The sequence below is a fragment of the Polypterus senegalus genome, chromosome 9, assembly GCF_016835505.1.
Source record: "Polypterus senegalus isolate Bchr_013 chromosome 9, ASM1683550v1, whole genome shotgun sequence".
Classification (NCBI taxonomy): domain Eukaryota; kingdom Metazoa; phylum Chordata; class Cladistia; order Polypteriformes; family Polypteridae; genus Polypterus; species Polypterus senegalus.
Genome location: NC_053162.1, coordinates 10,905,194 through 10,923,030, shown reverse-complemented (window position 1 = coordinate 10,923,030; position 17,837 = coordinate 10,905,194). Strand labels below are relative to the sequence as shown.

The 17,837-nt window shown below is 42.2% G+C and overlaps 1 protein-coding gene across 2 annotated transcripts in view; it reads left to right on the top strand.

Moving 5' to 3' along the window:
* The window catches only part of adgrd2 (adhesion G protein-coupled receptor D2), a 452,918-nt gene that overhangs the window by 244,945 nt on the left and 190,136 nt on the right, over positions 1-17,837 (top strand). For both annotated transcript variants that reach the window (XM_039762694.1, XM_039762695.1), the window contains exon 20: positions 17,192-17,312. In XM_039762694.1, the coding sequence (XP_039618628.1) occupies positions 17,192-17,312 (121 nt within the window). The remainder of the gene's footprint in view (positions 1-17,191; positions 17,313-17,837) is intronic.

Sequence of the window (17,837 nt, the reverse complement as noted above, 5' to 3'; positions counted from 1 at the left end):
CAGCGGCACAATGGATTCTGAGGCGTAGAGAAACATCTGATCTGCTCAGTTCTAGTAAAGACTTCCATGTACACTGGCTGGCACTTCATCTTACAACAAGATAATGAGCCAAACAGACTGCTGAGGAAACACAAAGCTAAAATGTAAAAAATTCTGATTTCAATCCAACTGAGCAGGCCTCCCATATGCTGAAGAGAAAACGTAAGGGGACAAGCCCCCTGAAACAAGCAGGAGCTGAGGATGGCCGCATGAGAGGCTTGGCAGAGCAACACCAGAGAAGACCCTCAAGCACCTTGTGATGTCTATGAATCGCAGACTTCAAGCAGACACGACATGTGACAAAGGGCTAAAGGTGACGATGGCTTTAACAGACCTGCAATTTCTGTGTCACATGCTGTGGCACGTGGGAAAAGTGGCTTGACCAAAATGTCTGCAAATCCACTGAAATGAAAGTCTGCAATGGGCACTTTGATCCCAAGTCTGAATTGTTTGATTTATAATATTCAACAGTGGAACAGAGGGGGAAAAAATCAGGGAGAAATGGGTGTTTGTCCGAAACATTATGGAGGGCACAGTAAGTCAGTAGATAATGAAGCCAGTTTTCTTTAATGTTTTGCATTTTTGGGTTATTTTGCCATTTCTTGCTTTTCTGCAGTGAGACTTAAAAAAGGAATCTGAATCTTTAAGAAGCTCTGGGGTCAACATCCACACACCTTCTTTCTCCTTTTGGCTGCTCCCGTTAGGGGTCGCCACAGTGGATCATCTTCTTCCATATCTTTGTCCTTATCATCCTGCTCTGTCACACCCGTCACCTGCATGTCCTCTCTCACCACATCCATAAACCTTCTCTTAGGCCTTCCTCTTCTCCTCTTACCTGGCAGCTCTATCCTTAACATCCTTCTCCCATTATACCCCTCATCTCTCCTCTGCACACGTCCAGACCAATGCAATCTCGCCTCTCTGACTTTGTCTCCCAACCTGAGCTGACCCTCTAATGTCCTCATTCCTAATCCTATCCATCCTTGTCACACCCAATGCCAATCTTAGCATCATTAACTCTGCCAACTCCAGCTCTGTCTCCTGCTTTCTGGTCAGTGCCACCGTCTCCAGCCCATATAACATAGCTGGTCTCACTACCGTCCTGTAGACCTTCCCTTTCACTCTTGCTGATACCCGTCTGTCACAAATCACTCCTGACACTCTTCTCCACCCATTCCACCCTACCTGCACTCTCTTTTTCACTTCTCTTCCACAATCCCCATCACTCTGTACTGTTGATCCCAAGTATTTAAACTCATCCACCTTCGCCAACTCCACTCCCTGCTTCCTCACCATTCCACTGACCTTCCTCTCATTCACACACATGGATTCTGTCTTGTTCCTATGGACCTTCATTCCTCTCCTCTCTAGAGCAGATCTCCACCTCTCCAGGGTCTCCTCAACCTGCTCCCTACTCTCACTACAGATCACAATGTCACCAGCAAACATCACAGTCCACGGGGACTCTTGTCTAATCTCGTCTGTCAACCTGTCCTTCACCATTGCAAATAAGAAAGGGCTCAGAGCGGAACCCTGATGTAATCCCACCTCCAACTTGAATGCATCTGTCACTCCTACCGCAGACCTCACCACGGTCACACTTCCCTCGTACATATCCTGTACAACTCTTACGTACTTCTCTGCCACTCCCGACTTCCTCATACAATACCACAACTCCTCTCGAGGCACCCTGTCATTTCCTTCTGGGCTTCTCTCTACTTCTCCATCAAGACCCTCTGAGCAAACTTCACATCTGTGGTGCTCTTTCCTGGTATCAAACCACACTGCTGCTCACTAATCATCATCTCCCTTCTTAACTGAGCTTCCACTACTCTTTCCCGTAACTTCATGCTGTGGCTCCACAATGTTATCCCCCTGTAGTTACTAAGCTCTGCACATCCCCTTTAATCTTACAAATCGGCACCAGTAGACTTCTTCTCCACTCCTCAGGCATCCTCACTTGCATTAAACAATCTGGTTAAAAGCTCCACTGCTATCTCTCCTAATAATATTATATTATACTAGGGGCTCTGCCCACTGCTCGCTTCGCTCACCAACCCTGTGCGGGCGCTACACGCTAGCCACTTCGCAGCTCTGCCACTCGCGTATGGGGAAGCCGATGTATAATTTAAACAGATTATTTTCATGAGATTTGTTACATGGATAAAAGAACTAACGGTTTGACATTACAGTGAGTAATTAACCATATTAAAAAAAACAGTAAAACGTAAAAAATTGAAAGAAAATTATATTTCATGTTGCGTTAGAGTTATGTGTTGCATTGCACATTTTCGTTCTGTTTGGCTTTGAAATTAACACTCAAATACTTTTTAAACTTTTAAAGTTTTACTTTATAAAAACAATATTTGGAATTAACTTTTCGTCAATATTGCATTGAATTTTGATTCCGTGTTGGATTGGCGATTCTAAATTGGCCCGGTGTGTGCTCGGTGTGTTTGTGTGTGTCCTGTGGTGGGTTGGCACCCTGTCTGGGATTGGTTCCTGCCTCATGCCCTGTGTTGGCTGGGATTGGCTCCAGCAGACACCTGTGACCCTGTGTTCGGATTCAGCAGGTTGGAAAATGGATGGATGGATGGATGTTTGGAGTTGCATCATGAGAATGCAACGTATAACTGCAAGTCAAGTTGGGGAGCATCCACTGGTACAGAGTGTTGCCGCACCCGCTACACGTCGAAACAGCTCAGGACCCCGGTTGGCAACCCCCCCAGGCAGACACGCGGTCCAGTCTTACCCTCCACAAATGACCCTGCCGCAGACAGGTGTTATGTGGGCGACCCCTTAGGCCCGGTCCAGCCACTTGGGTCTCCAACAATGAGGATCTTATGAGCTGGATCACCCTCGGGGAAACGTGCCACATGGGCGTACTGCCGTAACTGACACTCCCTCACGCTGCAGGTCATGCCCCTCATTCAGGACTCCATGAGCAACACAACGTCAAACCAACGGTACCCAAGGATTTTCCGGAGAGACACCACAGGAGTCCAGTCTTCATCTCAGGTCACTGGATAGCGTCCATGTCTCACAACCAGGGGGCACCAGGACTCTAAAGACTTGGACCTTTGTCCTTTAGCAGAGATATCGGGAGCTCCACACACCCCTTTGCAGCGACCTCATGACCCCCCATGCTCTCCCAATCTGAACTGACTTCACAGGAAGAGTCACCAGAGTCACATGAATGTCACTGCCAAGGTAAGTAAACCTCTCAACAAGGTCAACACACTCTTCACAAACAGACACACTGCTGATGGCCGTGCCCAAGAGGTCATTAAAGGCCTGGATGTTATTTTTTATCAGGACCCTCACAAGCCCAGACACTCAGACTCCTCACTCAGTCTCTCAAGAGCCCCAATCAGAGCCTCCATTGACTCCACAAAGATCACAGCATCGTCAGCAAAGTCAAAATCCGTGAATCTTTCTTCACTAATAGATGCCCCACAGCTGCTGGACCCCACGACCTTGCTCAACACCCAGTCCATGCCAGCATTGACCAGAGTAGGAGCAGAACACACCCCTGACGAACCCCAGAATCAACTGGGAAAAACGCAGAGGTCCTGCCTCCACTCTGCACAGCACTCACAGTACCAGTGAACAAGCCAGCCATTATATCCAGCAACCTCGAGGGGATCCCGCAAACCTTCAGGATGTCCCATAGGGCAGCTCGATCAACTGAGTCGAACACCATGCGAAAATCAACAAAGGCTGCAAAGAAACTCTGCTGATATTCACGTTTGTGCTCCATGAGAACCCTCAGTGCCAGGATGCGGTCGATGATCGACTTCGTATGCATAAAACCAGACTGCTCCGGTCTCTGGTAGGTGAGCAAGTGATCATGGATCCTATTGAGGACGACCCTAGTAAGGACCTTACCCGGCACCGAGAGCAGCGTTATCCCCCTGTAGTTGCTGCAATCCAGGTGATCACCCTTCCCTTTCCAGATAGGGACGACAAGTCCCGTTTTCCAGTCATTTGAGATGATGCCAGTCTCTAGCGACCCACGTCCTGCTTACAGAGGAATCGAAGCATTACGCACATCTGAATCTGTTCCTCGGAGAGTCGCAGTCAGGGCGGCTGATGGGACGGTCCTTACAGATGACACTGCAGTTGTGACCCGCTGGACTGGCTACTTTGAGCAGTTGTTCAAAGCTGATCCTCTGGCTAGGACGTTGGATATCTCTGGGTCTTTGGTTCTTGAGTCTGATCCTCCAATTAGCTGTGAATCCCCCAGTCTCACTGAGATTGAGGGGTAGGGAAGGGCTGCAGGGATCTGTGGTATCCAAGGTGAACTTCTCCAGGCTGGTGGTAAGGCTGTCCTCCTGGCATTGTAAGCAATATAACTGCCCGTGAGTGAATATCGTTACTTTCTCTTTAATAAATAAACCGCCTTTTTCGAATGTTTGTCCCTGCGATTTGTTAATTCTCATAGCAAAAACTATTCTAACGGGAAACTGTAAAGGTCTTAATACGAATGGCATATCAAGACCTCCTTTGGTGTCTAATGTTATCCCCTGAAGATGTACTACATTACCTTTCTTGCCACCTGTTAAAATTTTACACGTTAGAATTGTTCGACCAATTTTGAATACAACTAATCTTATCCTATTGCACAGTCCATCACTCAGACATGAATTACGCAATGACATTACCATACGTCCTTCTTTCAACAGTAATTCAGCCAGTGGTAGACCCGACGGTGTTAACAGTTGTAGATATTCTTTGTGATATTGTAAGACGATGTTTTCATCTTCCTCGCCATCACCACCAACTGTTTCAGCAGAGTCTATTGATATGCATTTATCCAATTTGCCATGTAACTGATCGACAACTTTTGTGTTAATTCATTTGACTTCATCGTTTCTCTGTGCTAGGATTGCCCGTGTGTGCCCGTCTGTTGATAACCCTTCGGGATGAAATTCTTCAATCAGATTTTGAACATAATATTTCCTCTTTAATTGGGAACTTCCTTCCATCCATCCATCCATTATCCAACCCGCTATATCCTAACTAAAGGGTCATGGGGGGGTCTGCTGGAGACAATCCCAGCCAACACAGGGCGCAAGGCAGGAAACAAACCCGGGGCAGGGCGCCCACACACCAGGCACACACTAGGGTCAATTTAGAATCGCTAATCCACCTAACCTGCATGTCTTTGGACTGTGGGAGGAAACCCACGCAGACACGGGGAGAACATGCAAACTCCACGCAGGGAGGACCCGGGAAGCGAATCCGGGTCTCCTAAGTGCGAGGCAGAAGCGCTACCCACTGCACCACCGTGCCACCCAAATTGGGAACTTAAAGTGAGGAAAATGTAAAAATTTGCAAGAGCTGAGAGCGCAGGAACTGTTTCTGACAAAAGCATTCACACCAATGAGAGGTGAGAGGAGCAGCGGCGTGGGCCGTTAACCGGAAATGGTTGAGAGGAGGGTGGGACTTGAAAAAATCTCTTGGCAATAGTCTCGTCTCAAGATTTTCTTTTATAATAGAGAGATTATATTATCCATCCATCCATCCATTTTCTAACCTGCTGAATCCGAATAGGGTCACGGGGGTCTGCTGGAGCCAATCCCAGCCAACACAGGTCACAAGGCAGGAACCAATCCTGGGCAGGGTGCCAGCCCACCGCAGGACACACACAAACACACCCACACACCAAGCACACACTAGGGCCAATTTATATTATATTATATTATATTATATTATATTATATTATATTATTCTCAGACTACTTTAATATGCCAGGAGTGGGCTGGCGCCCTGTTCAAAGCTGTTTGCAGCCCCCAGTAACCATAGATTGACTTTCCCAGGTTTGAGAGCATTAGGGTTTACAGTATTACCATAGTACACTGCTTTTCTTTTTATTATGTTTCATTTAACTTTTACTGTTTTACTAATAACTTTTCTTTGAAATCCCACTGATTATATTCAGTAAGCAAAGCAGGACCGTTTCATTTTGAACTATTTCATGTGATTTCATTTGAATATTTCTCGTTTCTCATTTTAATAAGCCCACCAAGCCATCTGAGATCCGAAAAGCAAACAGTAACATCCGCGCTGTGATTTATCTTTGTAACAAGTTATAGCTCCACAAATATTTTTTCTTCCATCTTTGCCTTGAAAGAGTACCATGATATATGCATAAGACGGCCAGTGTTTTTCTGCTCTTATCTCTTACCCTTGACTCTCATAATCATTCAGGTTTCTTTCCAAGAAAAATGCTTCCCCTATTTTTTGGAAAACGTGTGATTTGAGATTATTATTTTGTTTTCTTTCTCAAATGAGTAATTTAATAGACATGAGATCTGTTGTGAACTGAACGAGCCTCTTTGAGATTAATGAGACTGATTGAAAACATCCAGAGAGCCAAAGCTGATGTACTGACAGATGGCACCGAAGGGAATAGTCAAGAATGCCACGGAGTGGAGGGACCCGCATGTCATCATTCTGACCACACAATCTCTAATATTGTCAGCCTTAATAATTTCATGACAGGCCTTGTACGTTGACTTTTTCAAACTAAGCATTGCAGATGAAAAATGAAACGGGCCAATTTAAATCCTGTATAAACTGTCCTTCCTTTTCTAAAGGGGTGCCAGCGACCATCCCAGCAGCATCGGACCAAAAACGGGGATGAAACACGGCCATCACAGGGCACGCTCACATCCTCAAATCTGCAGTCCGCCCCACACACACAGTTTTAGACTTTCTTACTAACCTCACATTTTTGTTTTCATGGCGCGGGAGGAAACCTGAGCACCAGTGAGAAAACCTCTGCAGACCCTTGGATAACTTGAATACTCCATACATGTGCCCGCCGGGCTGAATACTGAGCCACTGTGCCCCCCTATGGCAAAACCAAATATGAGCGATTATAGTAGCGACAAGATGTATTTGGTATTTTATCTCCAGAAATATATTATTTTTCATTTCATTAAAAACCTAAGAATGGTGTTATCTGAGCTGCTGAGGTGTCCATACTGAAGTGTACTTCAGTTTTATTGTTGTACATTCTAATTATTTTCTAACACAGCCTTTGAGCACAGTAGGTGTTGATTATGAACCTTACATTATTACAATCAAAAACCGAGAGCTCACAGTAAATCATTTTAAAGCACCGTTCCAGATCTCATAAAGTAATTTTACATCCAGCACGCTCAAGGTCATGAATAAAATGGCAGCCAGGCTTGCTTTCTGTAATTCTGGTTAACATGGCTTGTGAATGCAATGCAGCCTCACTGACATTGTGGAGGGCTGATTATTGAGGAGTGTTTGGCTGCGATTTTATTAATAACTGGCCATGGTGCGTGTCAAAGACTGGCAATACAGTAATTTGAAAACATCTCTTGTCCTCGTACTTTCAGCACCTCTCTTCTGTATTTGCGCACATCTGAACGTCTCTTCACTGCCACTCCTCTTCTCAGACTCATTATTTTCAAGGAGCTTTTCTCGCCATCCTGTCTGGTTTTACACTTTTGGTTATTGTGAGCTTTCTGTGCATCATTGCGCTATGTCCCTGTCATACCCGCAGATGGCACATAATCAATATTTGTAGTAATAAAATGCATTGATTGCATTTGTCCTTCCAACCAATGGTGCATCACAAACATCATCACTGCTTTTACAAATCCCATATTAAATGGCATATAACAGAGACACATGCATTGCATTTCTCATTCCAACAGATGGTGCATGACAAACATTTGACCTAAAAAAATGCATTGCGTTTGTCGTTCCAATAGATGTTGCATTATAAATATCAACACTGCTTTTACAAATCCCACACTAAATGGCATGTAACAGAGACTTATGCATTGCATGTCTCTTTCCAACAGATGGTGCATGACCAACATTTGACCTAATGCATTGCATTTATCGTTCCAATAGATGTTGCATTATAAATATTAACTCTTAAACCACTGTAACCAGCTATAGCTATATATCCCAATGCAATTTGCCAGCACGCCGGAGCCGAGTATATTTGGCAACATACATTCGTTGAACGCCGCAACCAGCTAAAGTCAGTTTCCAGTGCAATTTGCCAGAATGGCGGAGCTGAGTATATTCGGCGACGTGCATTCATTGAACTCCGCAACCAGCTATAGTTGGTTCCCAGTGCAATTTCCCAGCACACCGGCGCTGATCACTCCATGCCGTATACTCGTTGAGCAGCCAGCTCGTGACCACTGGCGCCCCCTGCAGCACTGCAGTTTTACTGTCCCTGGGATTCAGCCGCTGCACTTGACTAGCCTGAGAGCATCAGTGTTGGCCTCTGTGTGCTCGTGTGCAGCCAGTACAAGCGCAGTTGGTTCAGTGATTTACTGAATTTCATCAATGGTGTCACTTGCACCCTGTACATATAATAATTTATTGCTGCAGTAGTTTTTTTTATAGTTTTTACAGTTCATTGGCAGTGTGTAAAATGATCTGTGTTGCAGTAATTGTGATGCTCTTTGCATGGAAAACAATGTGTTCCATTAAAATTTCACCTTTTCTTGGTGAATTGTGACATTTACTTAAAAAGTGCAGCAAAATGTATTTGCCGTCCAGGGGTAAACTAACCCCCAAGTATGTGGTGGTTTAAGGGTTAACAATGCTTTAACAGATCCCCTACCAAATCACATATAATAAAGACAAATGCATTATATGATGCACTGCAAACATTAGGGTTTAGGTCTACGTAGATTAAATGGATTTCAACCTGTCTTAGATGAGTAGCTCAGTTGTTCAACCTAATAAAAGGGTAAATGTCTGTGTGCCCTTCAGTTGCTATGTGTTTGTCATTCCAACAGATGGCACAAAACAATTTTTTGTAGTAATAAAATGCATTGCATGTGTCATTCCAATAGATTACGCATTACAAACATTAACACTGCTTTTGTGACTCCATCCATCCATCCATTATCCAACCCGCTATATCCTAAAACAGGGTCATAGGAGCCAATCCCAGACAACACAGGGCGCAAGGCAGGAAACAAACCCTGGGCAGACATATGACATAAAGACATATGCTTTGGATGGTGCACTGCAAACATTAATATTGAGGTCTACATGGATTCATTTGATTTCCATCTGTCTTAGACAGGCAGCACAGCTAGTTTGTTTGGTGTCTGTGTATCTGTATGTCCATCCAGATACTATGTCTTTGTCATTCGAGCTTATGGTCAATCGCGCGCATTTGTACTTAAAGAATGTATTGCATTTACATTGCAAATGTTTGTGATGCACCATCTGTTGGAATGACAAATGCAATACATATGGCTCAAATTATATGCTCTTTAGCATGGGATTCGGTAAAGTACTGTTAATGTTTCTGATTCTGTTGGAATGTCAAATTCAATGAATTTTATTTTATGGACATTACAAAGTACATTCCAATATGTGGTGGTCTGTAAATGCTAACTCTAAAATCTACGTTGATTACTTAGATTTTAACCTTTCTTAGATGAGTAGCACAGTTGTCCAACCTAATAAGAAGGTAAGTGTATGTGTGTCTGTTTGTGTGGCCATCAATTGCTACTTCTCTGTCATTCCAATGGATAGCACATCACAAATATTTTTCTGTGATAAAATGCATTGCATATTTCACTCCAGTATATGGCACATCACAAACAGAGACATATACATTGGATGGTACCCTGCAAACATTAACACTGAGATCTATATTGATTATTTGGATTTCAACCCATCTTAGGCAGCACAGCTAATAAAAAGATAACCGTTTGTGTATCTGTATGTCCATCCAGATACTAAGTCTCTGTCGTTCCAACAGATGGCCGATCACAGGCATTTGTACTAAAAGGATGCATTGCATTTATAATTCCAAAAAATGGCGCATCACAAACATTTACAATCATGAAATGCACAAATGTTTGTGATGCACCGTCTGTTGGAATGATAAATACAACACACATGTCTCCGTTATTTGCCATTTAGTATGGGATTCAGTAAAGCATTGTTAATGTTTGCGATGTGCCATCTGTTGGAATGATATGTGCAATTAATTTTATTTAATAACTGAGCCTAAGCCAGTTAGGTTATTTCTTTTATAGGCATTACAAAATACATCCCAATAGATGGTGCTCTGCAAATGTTAACACTGAGGTCTATGTTGATTACTTAGATTTCAATTTTTCAATTTTCAGTCTGGTAGCACAGCCAGTATATATATTTATATATACACACACCTAAAGGATTATTAGGAACACCTGTTCAATTTCTCATGAATGCAATTATCTAATCAACCAATCACATGGCAGTTGCTTCAATGCATTTAGGGGTGTGGTCCTGGTCAAGACAATCTCCTGAACTCCAAACTGAATGTCAGAATGGCAAAGAAAGGTGATTTAAGCAATTTTGAGCGTGGCATGGTTGTTGGTGCCAGACGGGCCGGTCTGAGTATTTCACAATCTGCTCAGTTACTGGGATTTTCACGCACAACCATTTCTAGGGTTTACAAAGAATGGTGTGAAAAGGGAAAACAGTATGCGGCAGTCCTGTGGGCGAAAATGCCTTGTTGATGCTAGAGGTCAGAGGAGAATGGGCCGACTGATTCAAGCTGATAGAAGAGCAACTTTGACTGAAATAACCACTCGTTACAACCGAGGTATGCAGCAAAGCATTTGTGAAGCCACAACACGCACAACCTTGAGGCGGATGGGCTACAACAGCAGAAGACCCCACCGGGTACCACTCATCTCCACTACAAATAGGAAAAGAGGCTACAATTTGCACGAGCTCACCAAAATTGAACAGTTGAAGACTGGAAAAATGTTGCCTGGTCTGATGAGTCTCGATTTCTGTTGAGACATTCAAATGGTAGAGTCAGAATTTGGCGTAAACAGAATGAGAACATGGATCCATCATGCCTTGTTACCACTGTGCAGGCTGGTGGTGGTGGTGTAATGGTGTGGGGGATGTTTTCTTGGCACACTTTAGGCCCCTTAGTGCCAATTGGGCATCGTTTAAATGCCACGGGCTACCTAAGCATTGTTTCTGACCATGTACATCCCTTCATGACCACCATGTACCCATCCTCTGATGGCTACTTCCAGCAGGATAATGCACCATGTCACAAAGCTCGAATCATTTCAAATTGGTTTCTTGAACATGACAATGAGTTCACTGTACTAAAATGGCCCCCACAGTCACCCGATCCCAACCCAATAGAGCATCTTTGGGATGTGGTGGAACGGGAGCTTCGTGCCCTGGATGTGCGTCCCACAAATCTCCATCAACTGCAAGATGCTATCCTATCAATATGGGCCAACATTTCTAAAGAATGCTTTCAGCACCTTGTTGAATCAATGCCACGTAGAATTAAGGCAGTTCTGAAGGCGAAAGGGGGTCAAACACCGGATTAGTATGGTGGTCCTAATAATCCTTTAGGTGAGTGTATATATTTATACACACAGTCCATAAAATGTGTATATATATATATATATATATATATATATATATATATATATATATATATATATATATATATATATATATATATATATATATATATATATATATATATATATATATATATATATATATATACAAGACATTAAGCCCGTTACAATAACAGGCGCTAGAACAGTAGTGCGTAAACATTAAATGGCAAGGGACCTCGTATGTGGCTGTAATATGTGTCACTGTATTGTGTGCCTTTAATTTTCTCTGACAGTAATACAGTGAAACCTCGGCTCACGACCATAATTCGTTCCTGAACTCTGGTTGTAACCCGATTTGGTCGTGAACTGAAGTAATTTCCCCAATAGGATTGTATGTAAATACAATAAATCCATTCCAGACCGTATGAACTATATGTAAATATATATATTTTTTAAGTTTTTAAGCACAAATATATGTAATTATACCATTGAATGCACAATGTAATAGTAAACTAAATGTAAAAACATTGAATAACACTAAGAAAACCTTGAACAACAGAGAAAACCAACACTGCAAGAGTTCGCACTATAGCGCTACGAACCGCTCGCTAAAAACACTTTTTTAATAAGTTTTAAGCACAGGGAAAAAAATGAACATTTGAAAAATCCGTAATTTAATAAACAACCAAGAAAAGTAACATTGCAACAATGCCCGCGTGCGCCTGTGTGTGTGTGTGTGTGTGTGTGTGTCTCTCGCGGGCCTGTGTGTGTGTGTGTCTCTCGCAGGCCTGTGTGTGTGTGTGTGTGTGTGTCTCTCTCGCGCGCGCCTGTGTGTGTGTGTCTCTCTCTCTCTCTGCACAGGGAATTTACAGGAAGAGACCGAACACGTGCCGTGTGGCCCCGCGCATGCGCACTTCACCAGAAGACACACACACACACACACAGACACCTGGGCGCACACAGGGGTTTTATTAAAGGGGATATATATGTGTATATATGTATATATTTATACACACACACACCAGTGGGAGGCACTCTTAAATCAATCCTTCACATAAAATGACCCACAGACACCATACAGTCCACTCCCAACTGTTTTTATTTACAGACATAAGGAGGTTCCAATGAGGTACAGGTTACATTAAGGTGACCTATCCCGTACCTGACCTACCTCTACTTCTTCTCGTCTGTATCCCCAAGGCTACTGATGGATTCCTCTCCTTTTTCCTCAACTTCCTTGCCAGGCAAACAGTTGCTTCCACTTCACTCCTGACTCCCAGCTCACCTGACTAAGGGAAGGAGTCTTCCTGTAAAATGTAGTCCTTGACTATTTCCAAGGTCACAGCCAATAGGCTGACCGATAGATGTCATTTCTGACACTTTTGAGAAGTATAACTCCACCTGTTTATAGGGCCAGGCACAACTGCAACTAGCAGCAACCTGACATTAGCTTTCTGCTGCTCTCTTGTGGCTGGGAGAACCAATGAGTGGTCTGTATGTCCTCCTTGGGTCACCGTCACTACTCCATCCAGGACAGGATGTCCAAATCCCAGATCTCTCCTCTGAGACCCAGGTGGTCAGTGGCCCCAACCAGCTCCTGAGTGGCATGTTGGCTCTCCATATTACCAATTGTCTCAAACAGCTCCCAGGTGGCATATATATAATCACGATAAAAGGTATTTAAGGTGGTCAATTGCAAGTTGTGCTTCCTTCCCTTTGACTCTCCTCTGAAGAGTGACAGACAGCATGGGATCCTCAAAGCAACTCTCAAGATCTGAAAACAAAGATTGTTGAGTCTCATGGTTTAGGGGAAGGCTACAAAAAGCCATCTCAGAGGTTTAAACTGTCAGTTTCAACTGTAAGGAATGGAATTGGGAAATGGAAGGCCACAGGCACAGTTGCTGTTAAACCAACTCAGCAGGTCTGGCAGGCCAAGAAAAATACTGGAGTGGCATATGAGCAGGATTGTGAGAATGGTGACAGACAACCCACAGATCACCTCCAAAGACCTGCAAGAACATCTCGCTGCAGATGGTGTATCTGTACATCGTTCTACAATTCAGCACAATCTGCACAAAGAACATCTGTATGGCAGGGTGATGAGAGAAAAGCCCTTTCTGAACTCGCGCCACAAACAGAGTCGCTTGTTGTATCAAATGCTCATTTAGACGAGCCAGATTCATTATGGAACAAAGTGCTTTGAATTGATGAGACAAAAATGGAGTTATTTGGTCAGAACAAAAAGTGCTTTGCATGGCAGAAGAAGAACACCGCATTTCAAGAAAAACACCTGCTACCTGCTGTCAAATTTGGTGGAGGTCCCATCATACTGTGGGGCTATGTGGCGAGTTCAGGGACTGGGGTCCTTGTTAAAGTCGAGGGTCTGATGAATTCAACCCAATATCAACAAATTCTTCAGGATAATGTTCAAGCATCAGTCACAAAGTTGAAGTTACGCAGCGGTTGGATATTTCAACAAGACAAGGACCCAAAACACAGTTGGAAATCTACAAAGGCATTCATGCAGAGGGAGAAGTACAATGTTCTGGAATGGCCGTCACAGTCCCCTGACTTGAATATCATCGAAAATCTATGGGATGATTTGAAGCAGGCTGTCCATCAAATTGAACTGAACTGGAGAGATTTTGTATGAAGAATAGTCAGAAATACTTCCATCAGAGTCCAGACACTCATCACAGGCTATAGGAGGACAGCGTCGAGAGGCTGTTAGATTTGAAAAGGAGGCTCAACTAATTATTGATGTCATATCTCTGTTGGGGTGCCCATATTTATGCACCTGTCTAATTTGGAGAACCCTCTAAATTATTCAGTTCTGGTGTTTCAGGCACACCTTTTGTTAACATAGTCATTCAGTCTCCACTGACAAACACTGGAAGTAGTGATGTGCGGAATGTGTTTCTGTCTTATACACTTTGTTTGAAATCCATTTTTGAAATCTGCTATTTCATTTTGAATAGCCCGGTATATAGAGATGTGAGCCCACTTACTTTTCCAAGACAACTGTTTGAAGGAAGATGATTTAAATGTAACGTAAGCTAAGAAGTTGCAACTGTTCTATGCTATAAAATAAAGCCATTTCATAACAAATTAAAACGACAACAGGATACTACTACACAATCAATCTGTTTACACGAGTTCTGAGAAAAAGGAGTTCATAAAGCTGTGACGCTCACAAATCCTCACTATAGTGAGACTAATGCACAGTAATTCATATTAAGGTACACAATAAAACAGACTGCAGATATGTTAAACTGTTAAAGCTTACAAAAATGGAGCTGATTGAATATCTCTCTATTATATAAAAAAATTCAGGGACGAGATAAGACTTTTTCAGAGAGACACTTTAACGTACCACAAGACGAGACTTTGTGCCAAGAGATTTAAAATAAAAGACAGCGAGTAGAAGACAAACTAGAATGTCGTAAAGAATTCAAATACACATGCAGAGCAGGATACAGATAATGGAAGCACAAACATTCGAAAGTCTCAAAAAAATGATAGTAAAGATTGCATTAGTGCAAACGAATGGAAATTATTGCTCGGTGAAATAACAGAACAGCGAAAAGAGATCGAATATAATGTTCGGATTTAAACTTTAAGTCGGAGACTTGTAGATCGTCAAATTCATGTTGCCATTTGGGAAAAGTAGTGTTTCTTCCCAATGAAGAGGCCTATCCGCGAGAATTAAAAGATTTGTTGTTTGGTGAAAGTGAAATCCCATGAGAGAAAATTTCAAGCCCCGCGAGACAAAACTTTATGCAAAGAGATTTGGAGAAGTCCTGCCCACATAACCACGCACACAGTTCAATCATTTCTCATTTGTGTGAAAGAAATGATATTCACTGTCATGATATAATTCCAAAACAGAGAATCAAATTTTAATGCGATATTGATGAAAAGGTAAAAGCAAAGAGATGTGTTTTTCCTGGATTTTTGGCTGATAATCTGTCTCTCTCTCCATTAAAATGAAACTACCGTAAAAAACTGTTGTAAGTGGGCAAACTTACAAATTCAGCAGGGGATCGAATCATTATTTCCCTCACTGTACAGTAAGTAAAGCAATTTCTGAAAATGCATTTTTATATCTGGCATGTGTCTTCTGTTATGTGCGCGCTCTTCTAAATACTATGTTTATTAGAAAATGCTCTGACCCTTTATAAAAAAGTTTCAAAATTTAAACACACACCCTCTCTTCTCTCTTACGTTTGCCACACCCCTGTCTTTGAATTGTTGCCGCCCACTTCCACATGCTGTGTATTGTGTGCACATTTAAACACACCCCTTCTCTCCTCTTATGTTTGCCACACCCCTGTCTTTGAATTGTTGCCGCCCATTTCCACATGCTGTGTATTGTGTGCACATTTAAACACACCCCTTCTCTCCTCTTATGTTTGCCATACCCCTGTCTTTGAATTGTTGCCGCCCACTTCCACATGCTGTGTATTGTGTGCACATTTAAACACACCCCTTCTCTCCTCTTACGTTTGCCACACCCCTGTCTTTGAATTGTTGCCGCCCACTTCCACACCTGGTAGACAGCACAGAACATATACGATGTCTACGGTGTGTGGAAGTGGGCGCAACAATTCAAAGGCAGGGCTGTGAAAAAAACCAAAGAGAAGGGGATGTGTTTAAAATTCAAATGGTGTGTAAACTTTAAAAGAAAAAGAAAAAGGTGGGACAGCTCACATTTAAATTAGCATCATTGAGCAGCATTTAGAAGAGAGCACATGCAGTATTTTTTCAGAAATGTCTACCAGAAATAAAAATGCATGCCAGAAATGATGTCACGCATACAGTGCTAAACAGCGAACAGAGCCTTGGCATGCTTATGAGTGACTTCTTGGATATTATTATTGTTGTTGTTTAAAACAAGTTATCTAATGGTTTAACTGCATTACATTGATCAAATTATACACAGCACTTTGTCTTGTGAAATTCCGCCTGCAAACCTGCAAAACAAAAACAAAAAAATCTCTTCATTTTTTAATTTTTTAAAAATTTTTATTAATGTAGTTTCTTGTTTTGTTACAAGAGCATGCTTGTTTTTACTCTTGAGATTTCTAGACTTTAAAATAATTACATATTCAAGTACATACATTTGCATTGAAAATGACTTGTCCAATCAAGCATGCACCTGCTCTGTTTGCTGTTTAATAGTTCTGGCATGCAGTTTGATTTCTGGCAAACATAATTCTAAAATATGTTACATGTCCTCTCTTTTAAATGCTTTTTGAAAAAAGAATTCTCTGCCCCTTTATCAAAAGACCACGCCCCTTTTGCGATTTAAACACACCCCTTCTTTCTTCGATTTGCCACACCCCTGTCTTTGAATTGTTGCCGCCCAATTCAGCGACATGTCCTGTTCTGTTAAAAGCGCGCAGCCTCTTGGCACATCTCGGCCACCATACCATGTGCCATGTGTTAGTGTCTGGGATGTGCTCTTTTTGTTATTCTCCTTGCTAGGTTTTAATTTGATTTTATGCCCCAACTTTAGCAAATTCCACCCAGTTTCACTGTTTGCCAGTGGATTATCTTTAAATCTTAACTTTTGTTGCATTGTGTGGTTTTCTATTATGTTCTTGTTAATTTCTTAAAGAGTTCTGTCACGCTGCTCTCAAATGGCACTATATTGATTAAACGTTTATGACTTCAGAGCAGGAAAATGATAGATAGTATTGTCGTTCTCCTTAAGCCACATCAGATCACTAATCTGTGATTCTCTTTTGTTCTTTTAGGGCTGCCACCAAGCCTGTCCTTATCCTTCTACCTGTGCTGGGTCTCACCTGGCTTTGCGGAATCTTTGTTAATTTCACAGTTGTTCTCGCTTACATCTTTATTGCCATGAATGCCTTTCAGGTAAGCATATTCTTGTGATTGAGCTTATTGCTAGCTGCTTGCATGTAAAGAGAACTGTACTTTGAGTTGGAGGTTAGAAAAGCTTAACCTAACTATAATTTTGCAAACGATAAGTCTAAATATTTGTTGAAATTTACTGCAGTGCTGGTTGATCCATGAATCATTGCTGTGTTTTCATGAACCCAAAGGGCACAGCAGAAACAAACGTAATGCACGCAGTTAAACAGATTTTTCTTTTTGTATCTTGTTTTATTCAAGGACAAGTTTCAGAAACTAAAGTGACACAAGGGTCTCCTTTGGGTGCCTGCGCATAGGCTTGTGACGCACTTTGTCCTAATTAAACTGCAGTTAACATTAACAGTAGACATCATGTACAGCTTAAAAATACAAGATGATGCCAATCCAAATAGAAGAGCACTCTAAAATAAGACAGGCAAATGTTTACAAATCATAAATAACACAAATACTAACCTGTACATCGATCACCTTCTTATTATTTACATTTTGCATCTAAAGTTTGATGAC